The 16112-nt window shown below is 32.2% G+C and overlaps 3 protein-coding genes across 3 annotated transcripts; all 3 read left to right on the forward strand.

Annotated features, from left to right (window-relative positions):
• Positions 1 to 228: 228 nt before the first annotated feature.
• Positions 229 to 2966, forward strand: LOC142547101 (glycerate dehydrogenase). Its single transcript, XM_075655183.1, has 13 exons — positions 229 to 541; positions 654 to 737; positions 867 to 1007; positions 1236 to 1357; positions 1430 to 1511; positions 1593 to 1665; positions 1742 to 1833; positions 1923 to 1997; positions 2156 to 2263; positions 2347 to 2424; positions 2509 to 2553; positions 2638 to 2752; positions 2833 to 2966. The coding sequence occupies exons 1-13, from the start codon at positions 419 to 421 to the stop codon at positions 2853 to 2855; spliced, it is 1161 nt and encodes a 386-aa protein (XP_075511298.1). The 5' UTR covers positions 229 to 418; the 3' UTR covers positions 2856 to 2966.
• Positions 2967 to 4145: 1179 nt separating this feature from the next.
• Positions 4146 to 5388, forward strand: LOC142544877 (SKP1-like protein 1A). The gene is made up of 2 exons (XM_075651904.1): positions 4146 to 4526; positions 5051 to 5388. The coding sequence occupies exons 1-2, from the start codon at positions 4212 to 4214 to the stop codon at positions 5222 to 5224; spliced, it is 489 nt and encodes a 162-aa protein (XP_075508019.1). The 5' UTR covers positions 4146 to 4211; the 3' UTR covers positions 5225 to 5388.
• A 4395-nt stretch (positions 5389 to 9783) lies between these two features.
• On the forward strand, positions 9784 to 12725 carry LOC142547102 (glycine cleavage system H protein 2, mitochondrial-like). The gene is made up of 3 exons (XM_075655184.1): positions 9784 to 9974; positions 10961 to 11220; positions 12365 to 12725. The coding sequence occupies exons 1-3, from the start codon at positions 9899 to 9901 to the stop codon at positions 12491 to 12493; spliced, it is 465 nt and encodes a 154-aa protein (XP_075511299.1). The 5' UTR covers positions 9784 to 9898; the 3' UTR covers positions 12494 to 12725.
• Positions 12726 to 16112: the final 3387 nt, after the last annotated feature.

Genomic DNA, 16112 nt, shown 5'->3' on the forward strand with positions numbered 1-16112 from the left:
AATTCGAAATGAATTCCTGACGTGTTGTGATATATGAATTTAATCACATGATTTATAGATTTATTTTATCAAATCCCCGACAAAAATGTCTTCAAAAATTTGAAAAATCACTGTGCAGAAATGTACATGTACATGTATGCATGAGTTAATATGCAAGTTCTGTTTTAAGAACTCTGAGTGCTAAATTTGTCATTTAACAAGAAGATAGCTCCCCATTCCTCTACGGCCACCCGATGGTTGTATTATCTATTGCCAAACGAGAGGTCCAAATACTCTTCGCAATTCAACAATAATCTAGTGTTCAGCAAATCAAGAATTGTTTAAAAATTTGCCACCTCCAATGATACACAAATGAGATAACTGATAAACATTGAACACTACAAGCACACACTCTAGTGTGAAATTTATCTTCAAACAAATGGCAAAGCCTCTGCAAATTGAAGTCCACAATCCGAATGGAAAATACAGAGTTATCAGCACCAAACCCATGCCAGGAACCCGATGGATCAATCTCTTGATAGAACAAGATTGTCGGCTTGAAGTAATTTTCTTTGCTGAGAACCATAACCATTTATTCGGACTTTGTTTTTCCGGAACCTTTCGTATTGATTTTTGCTTTGATTCTTGTATTTTCTGAACTCTATGTGACACAGATATGCACAGAGAAGAAAACTATATTGTCTGTTGAAGACATCCTTGCTTTGATCGGTGACAAATGTGATGGAGTCATTGGGCAGGTTGATACACACATGTAGCCTTTTCTTTGCTCTGTATGAGTTAACGGATTTTGGGAGCCAAAACTTTCATGTTTTCCCATGGTTGTGTTTGATTTAGTCCATTTTTATGAGTGTTTTTTTTTTCTGCAGTTAACCGAGGACTGGGCGGAGACACTATTTTCTGCATTGAGCAGAGCAGGAGGAAAAGCATTTAGCAACATGGCTGTGGGGTACAACAATGTTGATGTGAATTCTGCTACTAAATATGGTGTTGCTGTTGGAAATACACCTGTAAGTTTATTTACTTTTGGTTGTTTGTGTATACCTTGACTTCATATAGAGATATAAACGTGGAAGAACAATTGTTTTGAATGTGTGACTTCCTGTGTGTGAAATGCTTGTTGACTGGATATTAGTGTAAGCATTTCATTCGGCATGATTGAAAATTTGTTCTTCCGTGAGAAAATACAGATGGGTATTCAAAATATTCTTGATTTTAACGGTGGCCGTGTTGCTTAGGGAGTACTGACAGAGACTACTGCTGAGTTAGCTGCTTCACTTTCATTAGCTGCTGCAAGAAGAATTGTTGAAGCAGATGAGTTCATGAGGGCAGGATTATACGATGGATGGCTTCCTCATCTGTATGATATTTAATCAACTTTTAATGCTTCTTGGCCAATGCAGCAACATAATTTGGCCATTTTTGGTTAAAGATTTGTAGGAAATTTACTCAAAGGACAGACAGTTGGAGTTATTGGAGCTGGTCGCATTGGATCTGCTTATGCTAGAATGATGGTAATTATATATAACTCTTGTAGGTCATATAACAAATCTGAAATGCTATGGGTACTGCTTCAAACTGATGATCTGTGATAGGTTGAAGGGTTTAAAATGAACTTGATTTACTATGACCTCTACCAAGCCACTCGTCTTGAAAAGTTCATCACAGGCACGCGCTCATCAATACTACTGATGCAGTTATAGTCCTATTCATTATCAGATATTTATTTACCTTGAAACTGCAGCTTATGGGCAGTTCTTGAAAGCCAATGGTGAAGAGCCTGTAACTTGGAGAAGGGCCACTTCGATGGATGAGGTTCTTCGAGAGGCTGATTTGGTAAGCTTCCTCCTGGTAAAACTTTGATTCCTGTGCAACTTATCACTGGGCCTTTGATTGTTCATTTTCTATGATTCAATATTTTGCAGATAAGCCTGCATCCGATCCTTGATAAAACAACTTACCATTTAGTCAATAAAGAAAGACTTTCAAAGATGAAGAAGGTAATGTAATATATGTTTTGAACTGATAAAATACCATAGCCTGTGGTGAACATAGAAGTTTCTTGGGGCACGACACACTTTACATGAAATTTGATTGCCTTTTCATTCGCCACAATTTCTATATATAGCTTCCTCTACTCATGCAAATCCCAATGTAGGAAGCGATATTAATAAACTGCAGCAGGGGGCCTGTTATAGATGAGGTAGCTCTGGTCGAGCATCTGAAAGCAAATCCTATGTTTCGAGTTGGTCTTGATGTGTTTGAGGTGATTGAATATTTATTCCTCCATCTTCCGAGACCTTAAAGCACTGTACTAAAACGACTAATCTACGAAAAAATGATCGATAGGATGAGCCATACATGAAACCTGGGCTAGCAGACATGAAGAATGCAGTTATTGTTCCTCACATAGCCTCTGCTTCCAAAGTAACATTATCTGTGCTTTTTTTCACCTCCTGAAACCATTTAAAAATCACGTTGAATACTTAAATTTCTACTCTTACGACGCAGTGGACGCGCGAGGGAATGGCTACACTGGCTGCTCTAAACGTTCTGGTACCCCATACCTAAATAAAATTACATAGCCATTATTAAGGCCTACAATTTTATTTGGCAACCTTTTCATGGTTTGCATTACAGGGAAAAATAAAAGGATATCCAGTTTGGTCTAATCCCAACAGCGTGGAGGCGTTTCTTGACGAGAAATCACCTCCGCCTGCTGCATGCCCGAGCATTGTCAATTCAAAAGCTTTAGGTAAATATCTGCCGTTCAAGCACAATATAATTCTTGATGTTCTTTCTTCCCCTAATCGTGGTTTCGTTAACTGGTCGCAGGTTTACGGATTTCGAAGCTCTAAACAAATGATATGCAGCCTGCAAGAATACTATGTATCTTATGCAAAGCACATAAACATGGAGGAAACTCCAAGTTTTTTTACCGTACTAAAAACTTTGGTGACACTGTTTTACGGGTGAATTTTACGAGAGGAACGAAAAATAATTATTATTTTAGATATGGATCTGATCGATCCGTCAAACTAATATAGACTATTTGTTATGTAATTATATTGTAGACAATAATGTCAAAACTTGAAGATAAGAAATATTTTAAAAAGATTTGAGGTTGGAAAGATAAATCAAAATTAAGGATCAAGGACTAACTGAGGTGTATTTAATTCAGAGTTTCGATGATTTTTTTAAATGATAAACTTTTATAGATTTGATAGATTTTTATTGACTTTTACAGAATCTCACATATTTATAAACAGATTTATCTAGATTCATGTAGATTTTTTTGCAATATTTTTATAGACTTTTGTGAATTTTTTTTTATATAATTTTATAAATTTTGTACTTAATTATAACATATTACTTTTTATTAATGTCTTTAAACCAATAATTAATTGACACACATAACCAATAATTTCTTTAAACCAATACCTCTAGACTTTTATAGAGTTTTTAAAAGTCAATGTTGAATACCACTTGACTTTTTAAAACTCTATGAAAGTCTATTTTGAATACCACTAGACTTCAATAGAGTATGTAAAAGTCGTAATTGAATACATCTAGACTTTTAAAATCTACAAAAGTCATTAAAAGTTAATAAATCACCTACATTGAGTACATCCCCCTACGATATTCACTTCAACGACGAGTTTATTTTTCAAATTCTATCTATATTTTATGATAAGAAATATATTTTTAAAATTATAATCCATTATGTACATGTAAAACGTACATTAGTCCGAGGTTCACCAAATATGCATCGGAGAATAAGGCAGCAGGTTTCCACATAAATACATAAGAGTTTGATTATTTATGATTTCATAATTAAAAGATTACAATCCAAAAGGAAATATATCTCTAAAGATTATATAAAAATACTTTTCAAACGATATCTTGGTAAGCAAGCAAGTTCGTGCAAAAATAGAAAAGTTCTCGCAGCCATATTTAATACGGTATAGATATTTTATTAGAGAATGTTTCCTTATCTAATATAATATAAAAAAAATTAATAAAATCAACAATTTCAATTTTAATTTTATAATTATAAAATATTTTGAATGGTTTTTTTTTAAAAAAAAAAAATTCCTAATGTTCCGTTCCGCGTATCCTAATGATTTTTCTATAAATATGACAACACATGCACAAAAGCTCCAATTTATTAATCTTTCTGTTGGGATTAAACAGTTAGAAATTCCAAAAAAATCATGTCTTCCAAGAAGATGATCAAGATGAAGAGTTCCGAGGGGGATATGTTCGAGGTGGAGGAGTTGGTGGCCATGGAATCGCAAACCATAAGACATATGATCGAAGATGACTGTGCTGATTCCGTCATCCCCCTGCCCAACGTCGCCTCCAATATATTGGCCAAGGTGATCGAGTACTGCAGGCGCCACGCGCAAACTGCTCCCGCTCCCAAGGCCGACGCTGATGTCCTCGGTATGATGGCCGATAGTGAACTGAACCAGTTCGATACCGAATTTGTGCGTGTTGATCAGGACACGCTGTTTGATCTCATATTGGTAATTCCAATCTCCCTCTCTCTCTGTGATTGATTATACAATTCTGCTGTTTTCAAACCTTCCCCCTTGTTTTTTTTTTTTTAAAAAAAAATTTACGTTTATGTTCATCTTTTGTCATCCAACTATTTTTCTTAATTTACCATTGTGATTGTATCTTTAACATGGATTTATTTGGATAAAGATAATGTAAATATATTAAATATGTAATTTTTAGAGATAATATATGAATTTTTTAAAGTGGATTTCGTGAAAACTAATTGGTGTGTCGATCTTTATATATAATATGGATTACTCCTTCACAAGACCTTGAAAGTTGTAGAAAATTAGTAGTATGGAAGAGATTGATCCTTGCAAATTCGAACCATCACTTCTATTTGAAGAATCAATGTTTTTTCTTCTCACATGGAAAGTTTTTGCGACGTACGTTGTTCTCGATTCATTGAGTAGGCATGTTGTGTTGCTCCTGAAGTTGGTATTGCCAGAATGTTTTGGTACTTATTTCAATCATCTTTATTTATTTTCAGGCTGCGAACTACTTGAACATCAAGGGCTTGCTTGATCTCACATGCCAAACTGTTGCCGACATGATCAAAGGGAAGACCCCGGAGCAAATCCGCAAGCAATTCAACATAAAAAACGACTACACCCCTGAGGAGGAAGAAGAAGTTCGCAGGGAAAACGCATGGGCATTCGAGTGACTTGTGCTTGCATAATCTTTACTTCTTGATATTCCTATCTCTTTATAGACCCGAGTAAATACAACGTGGGATTATGTTGTTGGTCTTTTCTTTTATTTTTAGTCGAATTGTTGATTCTGCTTTCTTAAGTAATATTTGATTACTCAAGTCTCATCGCTCCAATAACTTGAAACAATTTCTATCCACTAGTTTGAAACTTTGGATCCCATTAGGCATAACAAATCCAGCAACATACTCAAGTCGATCGATACACGTCCATTGTTCCTGCACTTCTTTGATGGAGGTGCGGTGGTATCGGGTGAGACCGACTGGACTAGAAGCCCGATCTCCTTTGATATGCAACTTAATTCAACTACTAAAAACCCATTGTTGGGGGCTGATTTTCAAGTTGATTCAGTTATGAGCTGGTGAATCAGTCCATGTCCAATGTTTCGGGGCCTTTTACGATGATTTATACACTTTCATATTGAATTTTTTTTATCAGTCCGTATTTTATCTTAAAAAAACCTATCTACAATTTTTTTTATATAAAACTTAAAATTATATGTTTTGTTACCAGAACATCCCTACCTTTATATATTAAATTACTGATTAATCGTATTCACTTCAAGTTCGAAACTAAATAATCATGAGCAAAGAGCTTTATCTAGCATAATTTATTGTGTCAACATGATTTGCAGATTACTATATTAAATTCGATGTTTACCCAATGTACAACCAAAGTAATCGTTTAGCCCGTGGGTTTGTGTTAAAAAAAATTAAAGAAAAACTAAATAATTTGCAAAATTATAATAAAAATTAAATAATACATAAATAAGAACGAATAAATTTGAGTAAAATACTTTTTCTCATCTTTAAATTAAGATTCAGTACCTAGTTATAATTTTTTTTATAAATCAGTACATGACAATGCCATAATTTTAGTTTTTAACTCCCCACAAATTCCAGTTTACATTTTTGCCTTTTTTGTTATTTACAATGGAATAAGAGTAAAATTTTTTTTGACTCACAAAATACTTATTTTGGAGTTTCAGATACTTGATTTGGATATTTGAATACTCCAGATGAGTAAAAAATAATGGATCTTCGAGGATTATCATAAATTCAATCATTGTTGGTTTTTCATTGAAAATGCATTAAGATATTTTATTTAGTTCATTTATTTAAAAAAAAAACATAGTTTATTCCTTGTCATGGAATAAGAAAAAAGTACATATTTTGAGTCTTTGACATAAAAAGTACATATTTTGGGGTTTCAATATTGATTTGGCTATTCGAATATCCAAATATTTAAGAAAATAATCGATCTTCGAACGATCACCATAAATTCAATCATTGTTGGACTTTTCATGAAAAAAATATTAGGATGACTTTTTCATGTCATATAATTTTATTAAAAAAAATATAGTTCATCACTCATAATGGAATTAAAGTATTTATTTTGAGATATAATGTACCTATTATAGGGTTTCAAATACTTGATTTAACTATTTGTATACTCCAGGTGTCTAAAAAAATACTGGATTTTCGAGCGATCACCAGAAATTCAGTAATTATTGATCTTTTCATTGAAAATACATTAGGATACTTATTCATATAATTTAATTTTTAAAAAAACATAGTTCATCACTCATCGTGAAATAAGAGTAATCACTTATTTTGACTTACAAAATACCTATTTTGGGGATCCAGATATTTGATTTGACTCTTTTAATACTCCGAATATGTAAGAAAGTACTGGATCTCGGGCGATCACCATAAATTCAATCATTGTTGGTATTTTTTTGAAAAATGCATTATGTAGTATTTGCAATCAGTACCTTATTAGTATTCATCCATAATATTTAAGTAGTGTTTGCAATCACTATCTTGTTAATATTCATCCAAAATATTTATTGATATTCATAAAACACCAAAAATATATCTAATTTGCTATCATACTTATTAGTATTATTCACAATACTGTTGATATAAAAAATACACAATTTTTTTCATGAGATACTTGACGTAGCCTCTTAAATACCAAAATTTGTTTATTTTTACTTTCAAAAATACACTTTGAATTTAATCTTGAATGATTTACTTGGCGTTCATGAAATAACAATATGATATATTTATATATAGGTATAAAAATACCTAATTTTTGTCATGAGATACTTGATGTGATATCATAAATACCAAAAAAAAAATATTTGTATTGTCAAAAAATAAATTTGGAATATAATCTTGAATGACTTATTTAGAATTCATAAAATGACATTATGATACCTAAATTGGTAAAGAAAGTACCTAATTTTGGTCAAGTGATACTTGATGTTGTCCCTTAAATATTAGTTTTTTTTACCAATATTCTTTCATTATATTTATGACTATTCATTTATAATAATCATTGATATTCATTCAAAATATTTATTGGTATTCATTAAATAATAACAGAATACTTAATTTGATATCATCCTTAGTAGTATTCATCAATAATACTTGTTGGTAATCATTCATTATATTTATCAATATTATGTCACTATACTTATAGTGTTCATTTATAATACCCATTAATATTAATTCATAATATTTGTTGGTACTCAATAAATAACATGTGAATACTTTTTGATATCATCCTTATTAGTATTCATCCACAATATCTATTGGTGGTTCATTATACTAAGGACTATTCATGTACAATAATCATTAATATTCATTCACAATACTACTTAGTATTCAAAAAATAAAAAATGAATACGTAATTTGATATCATACTTGTTATTGAGTGATTTGTGTTGGTGACGTACGTGAACCCAAAATATTATACCTAAATTGATACTTAAATTACCTAGTTCGAGTCAATAGATATTTTATTTGGTCTTTTAAATATGTTTATTCTATTATTTGAGGATTTGAAAAAATATATATATATATTTAAATTGGTAGTTAAAGTACCTAAATTGAGTTAGCGGGTACTCAATTTGACCTCAAAATTACCTAATTCGTTTTAATAGATAATTGATTTGGCATCGTTAATATCATATTTCATTATTTGGCTATGTAAAAAATATATTACGAAGTTAATATTGGGTGTCTTTGTTGGTGGCATCCGTAAAGTCAAAATATGATGCATAAATTAGTACTAAAGTACTTAATTTGAGTAAGTGGGTACTAGATTTGGCCTCATAAATATATAATTCGAGACAATAGATACTTGATTTTGCCCCGTAAATACCTTTATTCTATTATTTGGGGATGTAAAAAAATATATAACGGAGTTGATGTTGAGTGGCTTTTGTTGGTATCTTCATGAATTTAAAATAAGATATCTAAATTGATACTTAGAATACTTAATTCGAGTCAACGGGTACTTGATTTGGCCTCAGAAGTACATAATTAGTCAATAAGTACTTGATTTGACATCGTAAATATCATTATTTCATTATTTGGGGATGTAAAAAATATATTATACTGTTGATATTGAGTGGCTTTTGTTGATGGTATCGGCAATTCAAAATACGATACCTAAATTGATACCTAAAGTGCATAATTCGAGTCCATGGATACTTGATTTCGCCTCAGAGATACCTAAATCGAGTCAATAGGTATTTGATTTGGTCTCGTAAATACCCTTATTCCATTATATAAAAAAGCTCTATTGTGTTATAATTACGAGCCAAAATATTTTAACTATACCAAGTAACATATCATCGATACCAAATATCAAATAAATAATATCATCATTGCTAAAAAAAATTTATTATATTAATTCAAAATGAATTATATAAAATAACATGTTATTAATACCAAGTATCATGTTAATGTTACCTAAATATCACATTAATTATACTAACATATAAATGTCGAAACATTTAAGTGATCATATTACACTGATACCATTCAATCAACTACATACTTACATTTTCTAAATATATTTTTCCAACAATCATCAAGATAAAACACAAAATTTTCAGCATTCAATATCATTAAACAAATTCTTTTACTATTAACTTTAGTTGGATTATTAGTAAAAAAAAACACATAAGAAATGATTCGTATATTAAGTTAAAAATTGAGTAGATAAAAAATTGTCAAATATTTAAGACTAAAATAGTAAAATGACTATTTTTAGGGAGCTAAAATAAACATAAGTTGGTGTCAAGGACCGCAGAAAAAAAACTCATGAATACTAAATCTTAATCAAAACTAGTGCACCGACGCACGCGGTGCGTGCTTTTATAATATTTTTTATAATTTAATTGGTTTATATCTAAATGAGGATCAAAATATAATTATAAGAAATAGTGAGAGATTACACTGTAATTTAGATATATAAATTAAAAAATAAGTAGAAAAATAGAAGAATAAAAAAAATGATCTCAATAAGAATTGAAACCTATAACCTAATTTTTAAAAAATAATAACTTTATCCACTGAACTACACATAACTTATATTAAAATTTTAATATTTTATTAATATATATAATTATTAAAATAGACCATGACATCAAAATTAAATATTCTGATGTCAAATTTAATAGAACAGCATGGACATGGACCGATAGATTTTTTACCAATTAACCAAATAAGTTATTGCCCCACCAACCCTGTCCTTTTTCGATCGATCACCGCTTACCAAACTTTTCCCCTACACTGACGAAACCAAACACAAACGGCGGGCTCTGTTCAAACATGGCCTCTAAGTTGTGGGCGACGAGAGCTGCTTCGTACCTTAGGATCTCTGTTTCCAACAGATGTTTTGCCACCGGTACGTTTATCCATATTTGGTTCTTATTTGCGGATTTCTGGATCTTTCTTTTCGGTAGTATGAATCTTATTCATGACTTATTTGATCTGTGATTCTTGGTTTTGAAGATCTGATCTGTCTGACAGGAGTTCATGGATGGTTTTGTTTTAATTATGCATGCATTTCTTTGTGTGTGTATTATCTTATTCTTTGTGCATTTTTGGACTACTTACGAAATTATGTTTACGTTCTTGAGAACGATAAATAATTGCTGTGGAATTTTATCAGTTTGTTTAGCATGCCAATGTGTTTTAAAAGTGATCTGTCTTTTACGTGACGAAAAGTTAGCAATTTGCTGTTACCAACTCATCCTTCGAATATTTGAGACATTTATTACACTACTATCACATTTGTGATCAGTTTTGATGTGTTTGAATGTTAAAACCGAGTATTAGTTGGCCCATTCCAAATGTTAAAACGAACACAGATTGTTCTGATGTGGAAGTATTCGATATTGCTTCGTCTTCTTCGGAATCTTCCATATTCTATATTTGAGATTTGTTTAGCTCAATGCGTGTATGTTAGCTTTTTTCCAAATAGCCTCAATCTGCAAAGCGTATAAAAGCACCGGCTTGACTTGACATTAGTCACAATAATTAAAGTTGGTTGTTCAGGAGTAACAACAATTTCCAATGTAGTCCTTTGTTGTTGGTTACATGTTACGTCGATTGAAACAATGTAACGTGACACTTGAGCTCCTATTTTTGGTTTAGTGGCAAATACTAGTTTCTACTAAGTAAAACTATATGAACTTTCAAACTCAAGTAACTAAGTATGGTAGAATTGGTTTACAAACATGTTTTGTTCATTCATGGTAGCTAATATTGGAAAGATATTAACTTGCCTTGATCTGAATATATCTTATTTGAACTATCATGTTCATGAAATTCGACAAGGTTTTGTTCACATGATATCTATCATCAAGATCTCTCGTTTGACCTCTGCAGTCATCAAGGATCTAAAGTATGCCGATTCTCATGAATGGGTGAAAGTGGAAGGCAATTCTGCTACCGTAGGCATTACTGATCATGCCCAAGAACACTTGGGTGATGTTGTATATGTCGAACTACCTGATAAGGGTGTTGAAGTGAAGCAAGGTGCTAGTTTTGGTGCAGTTGAAAGCGTCAAAGCAACTAGCGACATCAACTCTCCTATTTCAGGGAAAGTGGTTGAAGTCAACACAGAACTCAATGTTTCTCCTGGTCTGGTGAGTGCTTCTGCTATCAAATTTTGAATCTGTCCTTCGGTGTTTTCACCAATTCGCAAATGGTGGTCGCAACCCTTTCTTCAGTAATTTCTTTCTTTGTCATTTTGTTTCCACCGGTAGTTTTTCCAATACTTCAGCTTGTGAAATGGAAGAATGAATGAGAATGGGACAGAAGAAAAAAATTCATCGGAAGAAAAAGTCCTGAAAAAAATAAAATAACAGCAAAAATAATATTAACAAAAGAGGAAGGGCTAGGAAGCAAGATGCCCATGTGGAGTTAGTGCTGATCTTATTGTGTTACATTATTGCGTGCTTGTTTGAGTTTGCTTTGAAATCCCCAACATGCCAAAATAACTGATTTATGCATTTGGTTGCTATGGCTCTAGTGAATCATAATTGATACTGCAGCAGAGTTACCTGATCAGAGTGTACCATGAACAACATAACAATGCGATTGATATGTTGTGTTTTTTATTGTCTTTCTTTCTAGTATTTTAGTACGTACCTTTGCTGACGTTTATTGCGCGCAGTGATGTTATTTTGAGAATCAGTGATACAATCTACAGACTCAAAAACTATACAACCACTCAATTTTTATAACGTCTCAGGTTTGAATAATTTATATCCAAATAATTATCAGCTATCAAGTCAAAATTTAACTTGGCACTTCCTATTCAGTGTCACCCGTTCTTTTCACGTCAGTGTATATATTTGCACTAATTATCTTGTAAAGAGGTTTAGGCAGCTATAATTCTTGGCACAAAAGCTGTTTGAATAGATGAATTTGGCAATGCTTAAAGGTTACTTATTCAGGTCGAGTGAAAATGCTAAAAGACTCCTTTTTGTTATATGATTTTGTGGTGCAGAATTTTGAGTGTTTGTTTTCATAGTTTGATCAAATTGTTTTATTGTGTAGAATATAACCGATGGTGAAGAGATTTATAGTAGGTAAGTTAGAGAACCATAAAGACTAATCTGCTGCTCAAGACCTTTATTGTAGCTATATTCTGATTGACGCCTAGCAATCTATACTTGATGAGTTGCTCTCTTTAGAAAATAAAATGTTACCATTGGCACAAACTTCAGTGCCGTGCTTGTCCCCATTATTATTCTCACCAACTGTGTTCATGAATTCTGCATTAAGATAAATGCTAGCCCGTATGAGAAAGGATGGATCATAAAGGTCGAGATAAGCGAAGCCGATGAAGTGAACAACCTAATGGGCCATGATCATTACACCAAGTTTTGTGAAGAAGAAGAAGCCAAACACTGATGGACAAGTCCTGTAATTCTTTGGAAAAATCTTTTCTTTTTTCAAAAAATAGTACTGAAGAGCTCAAGGTTGAAGAAGTTTAGGGAAGCTCCGTTTTCTTTTTCATTTTTAGCAAAAGACAGGTTGAAGTTCTTTGTGACATTATTGTTGAGCTTAAGAATAAAAGTTCTCACTCCAGAACCTGATTCTTTATGGATATTTGACTAAATCAAGGTATGTGTGTGATCTCTTAGATATCGAGTACGTAATTTTAATATGTCAAAGACAATGGGAGATTTTTAAAATCATCCTTCAAATCGTGTTTTCAAAGTTAACATTGGAGTTTCATCTGGATGTACAGTCTTAACTTGGATTTCCTTAACATAGAGAATTAGAGATAGAGACGGGGACGGGGATGGGGAATTGATCCCAATCCCCAAATCCGAAAAAGCGGGGATCAGGGCGGGTATGGGGGTGGGGATGAAATTTTCGAATCTGACATCGTCTTGCCATATTAATATTTTTGAAACGAGGATGGAAACGGGGATGAGAAATTGATCCCCGAAGTTTCGGTTTTGGGGATTCTCTGAACCAGAAAAAGCGGGGATCGGGGCGGGTATGGGGGTGGGGATGGAATTCGGGGACGGGGATGGCGAACCCATCCCCGTCTCGTACCATTGCCATCCCTATTTAAAGCACATGAAAATCAACTTTGACCCTACTTTTATTTATTTTTAATAAATAAATTGAAAAACTAATAATATTTTATGATATAATCATTAAAACTTTGAAGCACATTAAAACTTTGAAAGATATTTATTTCTGGTTCTACCTTCCATATTAGAACAAAACTTTGAATTCGATCGGAAATCAAAACTCCAGTCCTATAATTGTGGTTATCCTTATCTTTTGTCCCGTGAAAATGAGGCCTTGAAAGTTTAATTAGTTCAAACTAGGTAACCAAGAGGGAAAATAATAAGTGTTGGTATATGTTCAACTATGAACGATATCATTAGACCATGTAAGTGCCTCACATCTTTACGAAAACTAACATCATATATATATTGTCGAATGACTAAAATTAAGTCAGAGAAACACCACATAGAAAAATCCAAAAACAATGTTAAGAAAATATATAAAAACATGTGAATAACAACCAAATTGAGCTAAATAGAGAGCTTATTTTCAATTGTATGCCTCAGAGTTTTCGGACAATCTTTGCCATAAGAATCAAGCATGAAGTAATATTTCTTTAACCCAAGTCTTATTATTATTATTTTTCTGTTTCCTTTTAATTTTCCCAATGTAAAAGCTGACACATTCCCTAAGAGGGAGTGAATTGGTTGCCTACTTTTGACTAAAGTCCAAAGAATATATGAAGAAAGCAAAAAGGAACTGGGGGAAATTACACATAGAGGCTGGGAGTGTTTTACCTTCGCTCATGTGATATGCGCTGTGTGTGGCGACTTTCACGAGAGATGTCTTCTTGATGCGTGATTCTTGAGTCATTACATTTGTATATATATCCGCACGCATAGAAACTGAAGTCCAACGGCCTCGATTCATTTGCTGTTGCGAGGAGGTCCATGTCTGAGACCGCGGTGGGATTCCACGTAAAGACGCCCAACCCAAGTAAAATAATTCCAATTTCCTAGAAATTTATGACCTACTAAGCTAAAAAAATGAATTAAATAACATAAAATCCAAAAAGTAACTAAAAAATATGAGGATATTTCTGTAAACTCGCAATAATATATATATATATATATATAGAACAAATAAAATAAAATTTAAATTGAACAAAAAATGGAAACCAAGAAGAATAATGATAAAATCTGAATTTAGACAATCAAAATCAAATTATCAAAATAATTTAATATATAATCATAACTACGTATTAAAAGATGATATCAAATTTGATGAAAATTTTGAATAATTAATAAACCAAGTCATGTGAAATTCATTGCAACACAAACTTAACAAACGAAATTATGCTAATAACATTAGCAAATAATTGGAAAAGACTATCAATATCATCATTAATGATAAAAAAAACAAAATAAAACAAAACCACAAAGATATAACCGTAATTTCATAATTCAAGTGCCACTTTATAAAGTAAAAATATATAAATATAAATATAGATATAATATAAGGCAAAAACTTGTGTGAGACGGTCTCAAAGGTCGTATTTTGTGAGACGGATCTCTTATTTGGGTCATCCATTAAAAAGTATTACTTTTTATTGTGAATATCGGTAGGGTTGACCCGTCTTACAGATAAATATTTATGAGACCGTCTCACAAGAGACCTATTCATAACATAAACATTTGGTCATTGCAGTTTCACATATGTTTTTTTTTTTGGGCCAAATGCGCATATTTTATACAAGTTAACGTGTATAAGATAATGTTTAAATAAACTTATTTAAAATAACTCATGACCTCTCACGTCATATAAATTGTTTTATAATTTATGACTGGATCGATTAGGTTATCATTTTTGGCTACAATAGCTCGGTTCTTGAAATATCGAATACCGATGAATTAAATTGAGTTTGATTTTCAAACCAAACGAAAGATACTCAAAAGAATCTTTCGTAGAAACCGATTAAATATTTTTGCAAAGCATTTAAAATATATGTAAGTTGAATGAGTAAAAATATTTAAGTTGAAACATTTTATCAAACACTTGGTATGCAATATTTTGGTATTTGAAGAATACATAAAATGCTTCAACAATGCATCTTTAAAAGCAATGAAAATGATAAGTAAATGCAATAAATAAATAGACACAAATTTGTTTATGGATGTTCGTAGATAAACAACTTTTATGTCAACCCTTCTTCCCCTCGGGAAGAATTTACTAGAAAACTTTGATTTATATATTACCTTGTACAAACCCATTTCAACGTAGGAATTATCTCTTGCCTAATTGAAACTCCTAGCACACTCTTGATTGTAGGCCGCAACCTCACAATCCGCATAATATTTAATGTCTCTTATGCCAAGACTATAAACACAATATTTAATGTCTTTGTGTGAAAACTCACTAAACTAAACTTTGAAGTTCAACTCTTTTGTATATGTGTGAGTGATTGTGTGTGAGGAATTTATCCTTTACAGTGTACATCTCAAATGTATCATCACACAAGGGCTTGTGCTCTCAACTAGCAGATTTCTTCATACTAACTGCACATGCTTTGAATGCCCTTCAAAAGCTCTTGTTTGATCTTCAAAATGTTATATTTATAGGCTCCAACAATGATATATACGTTAGACCCAAGAATATGATCGTTTGGAAAGTTTTTGTACTGTTTCTGAAATTGCAACGGTCAAATTCGCCTTGTTAGACATTTTCTCAAGCTTTAATTGGTCGTTCAGCGGTTGGTCAGTGGTTGAAACTGGTAAACGGTTGAAACTGAACTGGTCAACGGCTCAATCTAGTGTGCTGAAATCAGTAAGGATGATTTCAGTTTGTGCCAAACTATTAGCTTCATCGTCATTTATCAACATCTTAAGCTTTGATTCAGACTTCGAATTCTGAAGATGATTTGTAGATCAACGTCTTATCTTTCCAACGCATACTGAATCGCTTCATTCCAATAATCGAGCTGAGAGATATGGTCAAAATATCGCAA

This window comes from Primulina tabacum, chromosome 5 (assembly GCF_025594145.1).
Source record: "Primulina tabacum isolate GXHZ01 chromosome 5, ASM2559414v2, whole genome shotgun sequence".
Lineage (NCBI taxonomy): Eukaryota > Viridiplantae > Streptophyta > Magnoliopsida > Lamiales > Gesneriaceae > Primulina > Primulina tabacum.

What these genes read in the sequence shown, in the direction of transcription:
- LOC142544877 (XM_075651904.1), top strand. Translation starts at nt 4,212, where the DNA reads ATGTCTTCCAAGAAGATGATCAAGATGAAGAGTTCCGAGGGGGATATG. An exon ending in CGCTGTTTGATCTCATATTG is followed by an intron (nt 4,527 to 5,050) that starts GTAATTCCAATC and finishes ATTTATTTTCAG; the next exon opens with GCTGCGAACTACTTGAACAT.
- LOC142547102 (XM_075655184.1), top strand. Translation starts at nt 9,899, where the DNA reads ATGGCCTCTAAGTTGTGGGCGACGAGAGCTGCTTCGTACCTTAGGATC. An exon ending in CAACAGATGTTTTGCCACCG is followed by an intron (nt 9,975 to 10,960) that starts GTACGTTTATCC and finishes TGACCTCTGCAG; the next exon opens with TCATCAAGGATCTAAAGTAT. An exon ending in TCAATGTTTCTCCTGGTCTG is followed by an intron (nt 11,221 to 12,364) that starts GTGAGTGCTTCT and finishes TTCTGCATTAAG; the next exon opens with ATAAATGCTAGCCCGTATGA.
- LOC142547101 (XM_075655183.1), top strand. Translation starts at nt 419, where the DNA reads ATGGCAAAGCCTCTGCAAATTGAAGTCCACAATCCGAATGGAAAATAC. An exon ending in GTGATGGAGTCATTGGGCAG is followed by an intron (nt 738 to 866) that starts GTTGATACACAC and finishes TTTTTTCTGCAG; the next exon opens with TTAACCGAGGACTGGGCGGA. An exon ending in TTGCTGTTGGAAATACACCT is followed by an intron (nt 1,008 to 1,235) that starts GTAAGTTTATTT and finishes CGTGTTGCTTAG; the next exon opens with GGAGTACTGACAGAGACTAC.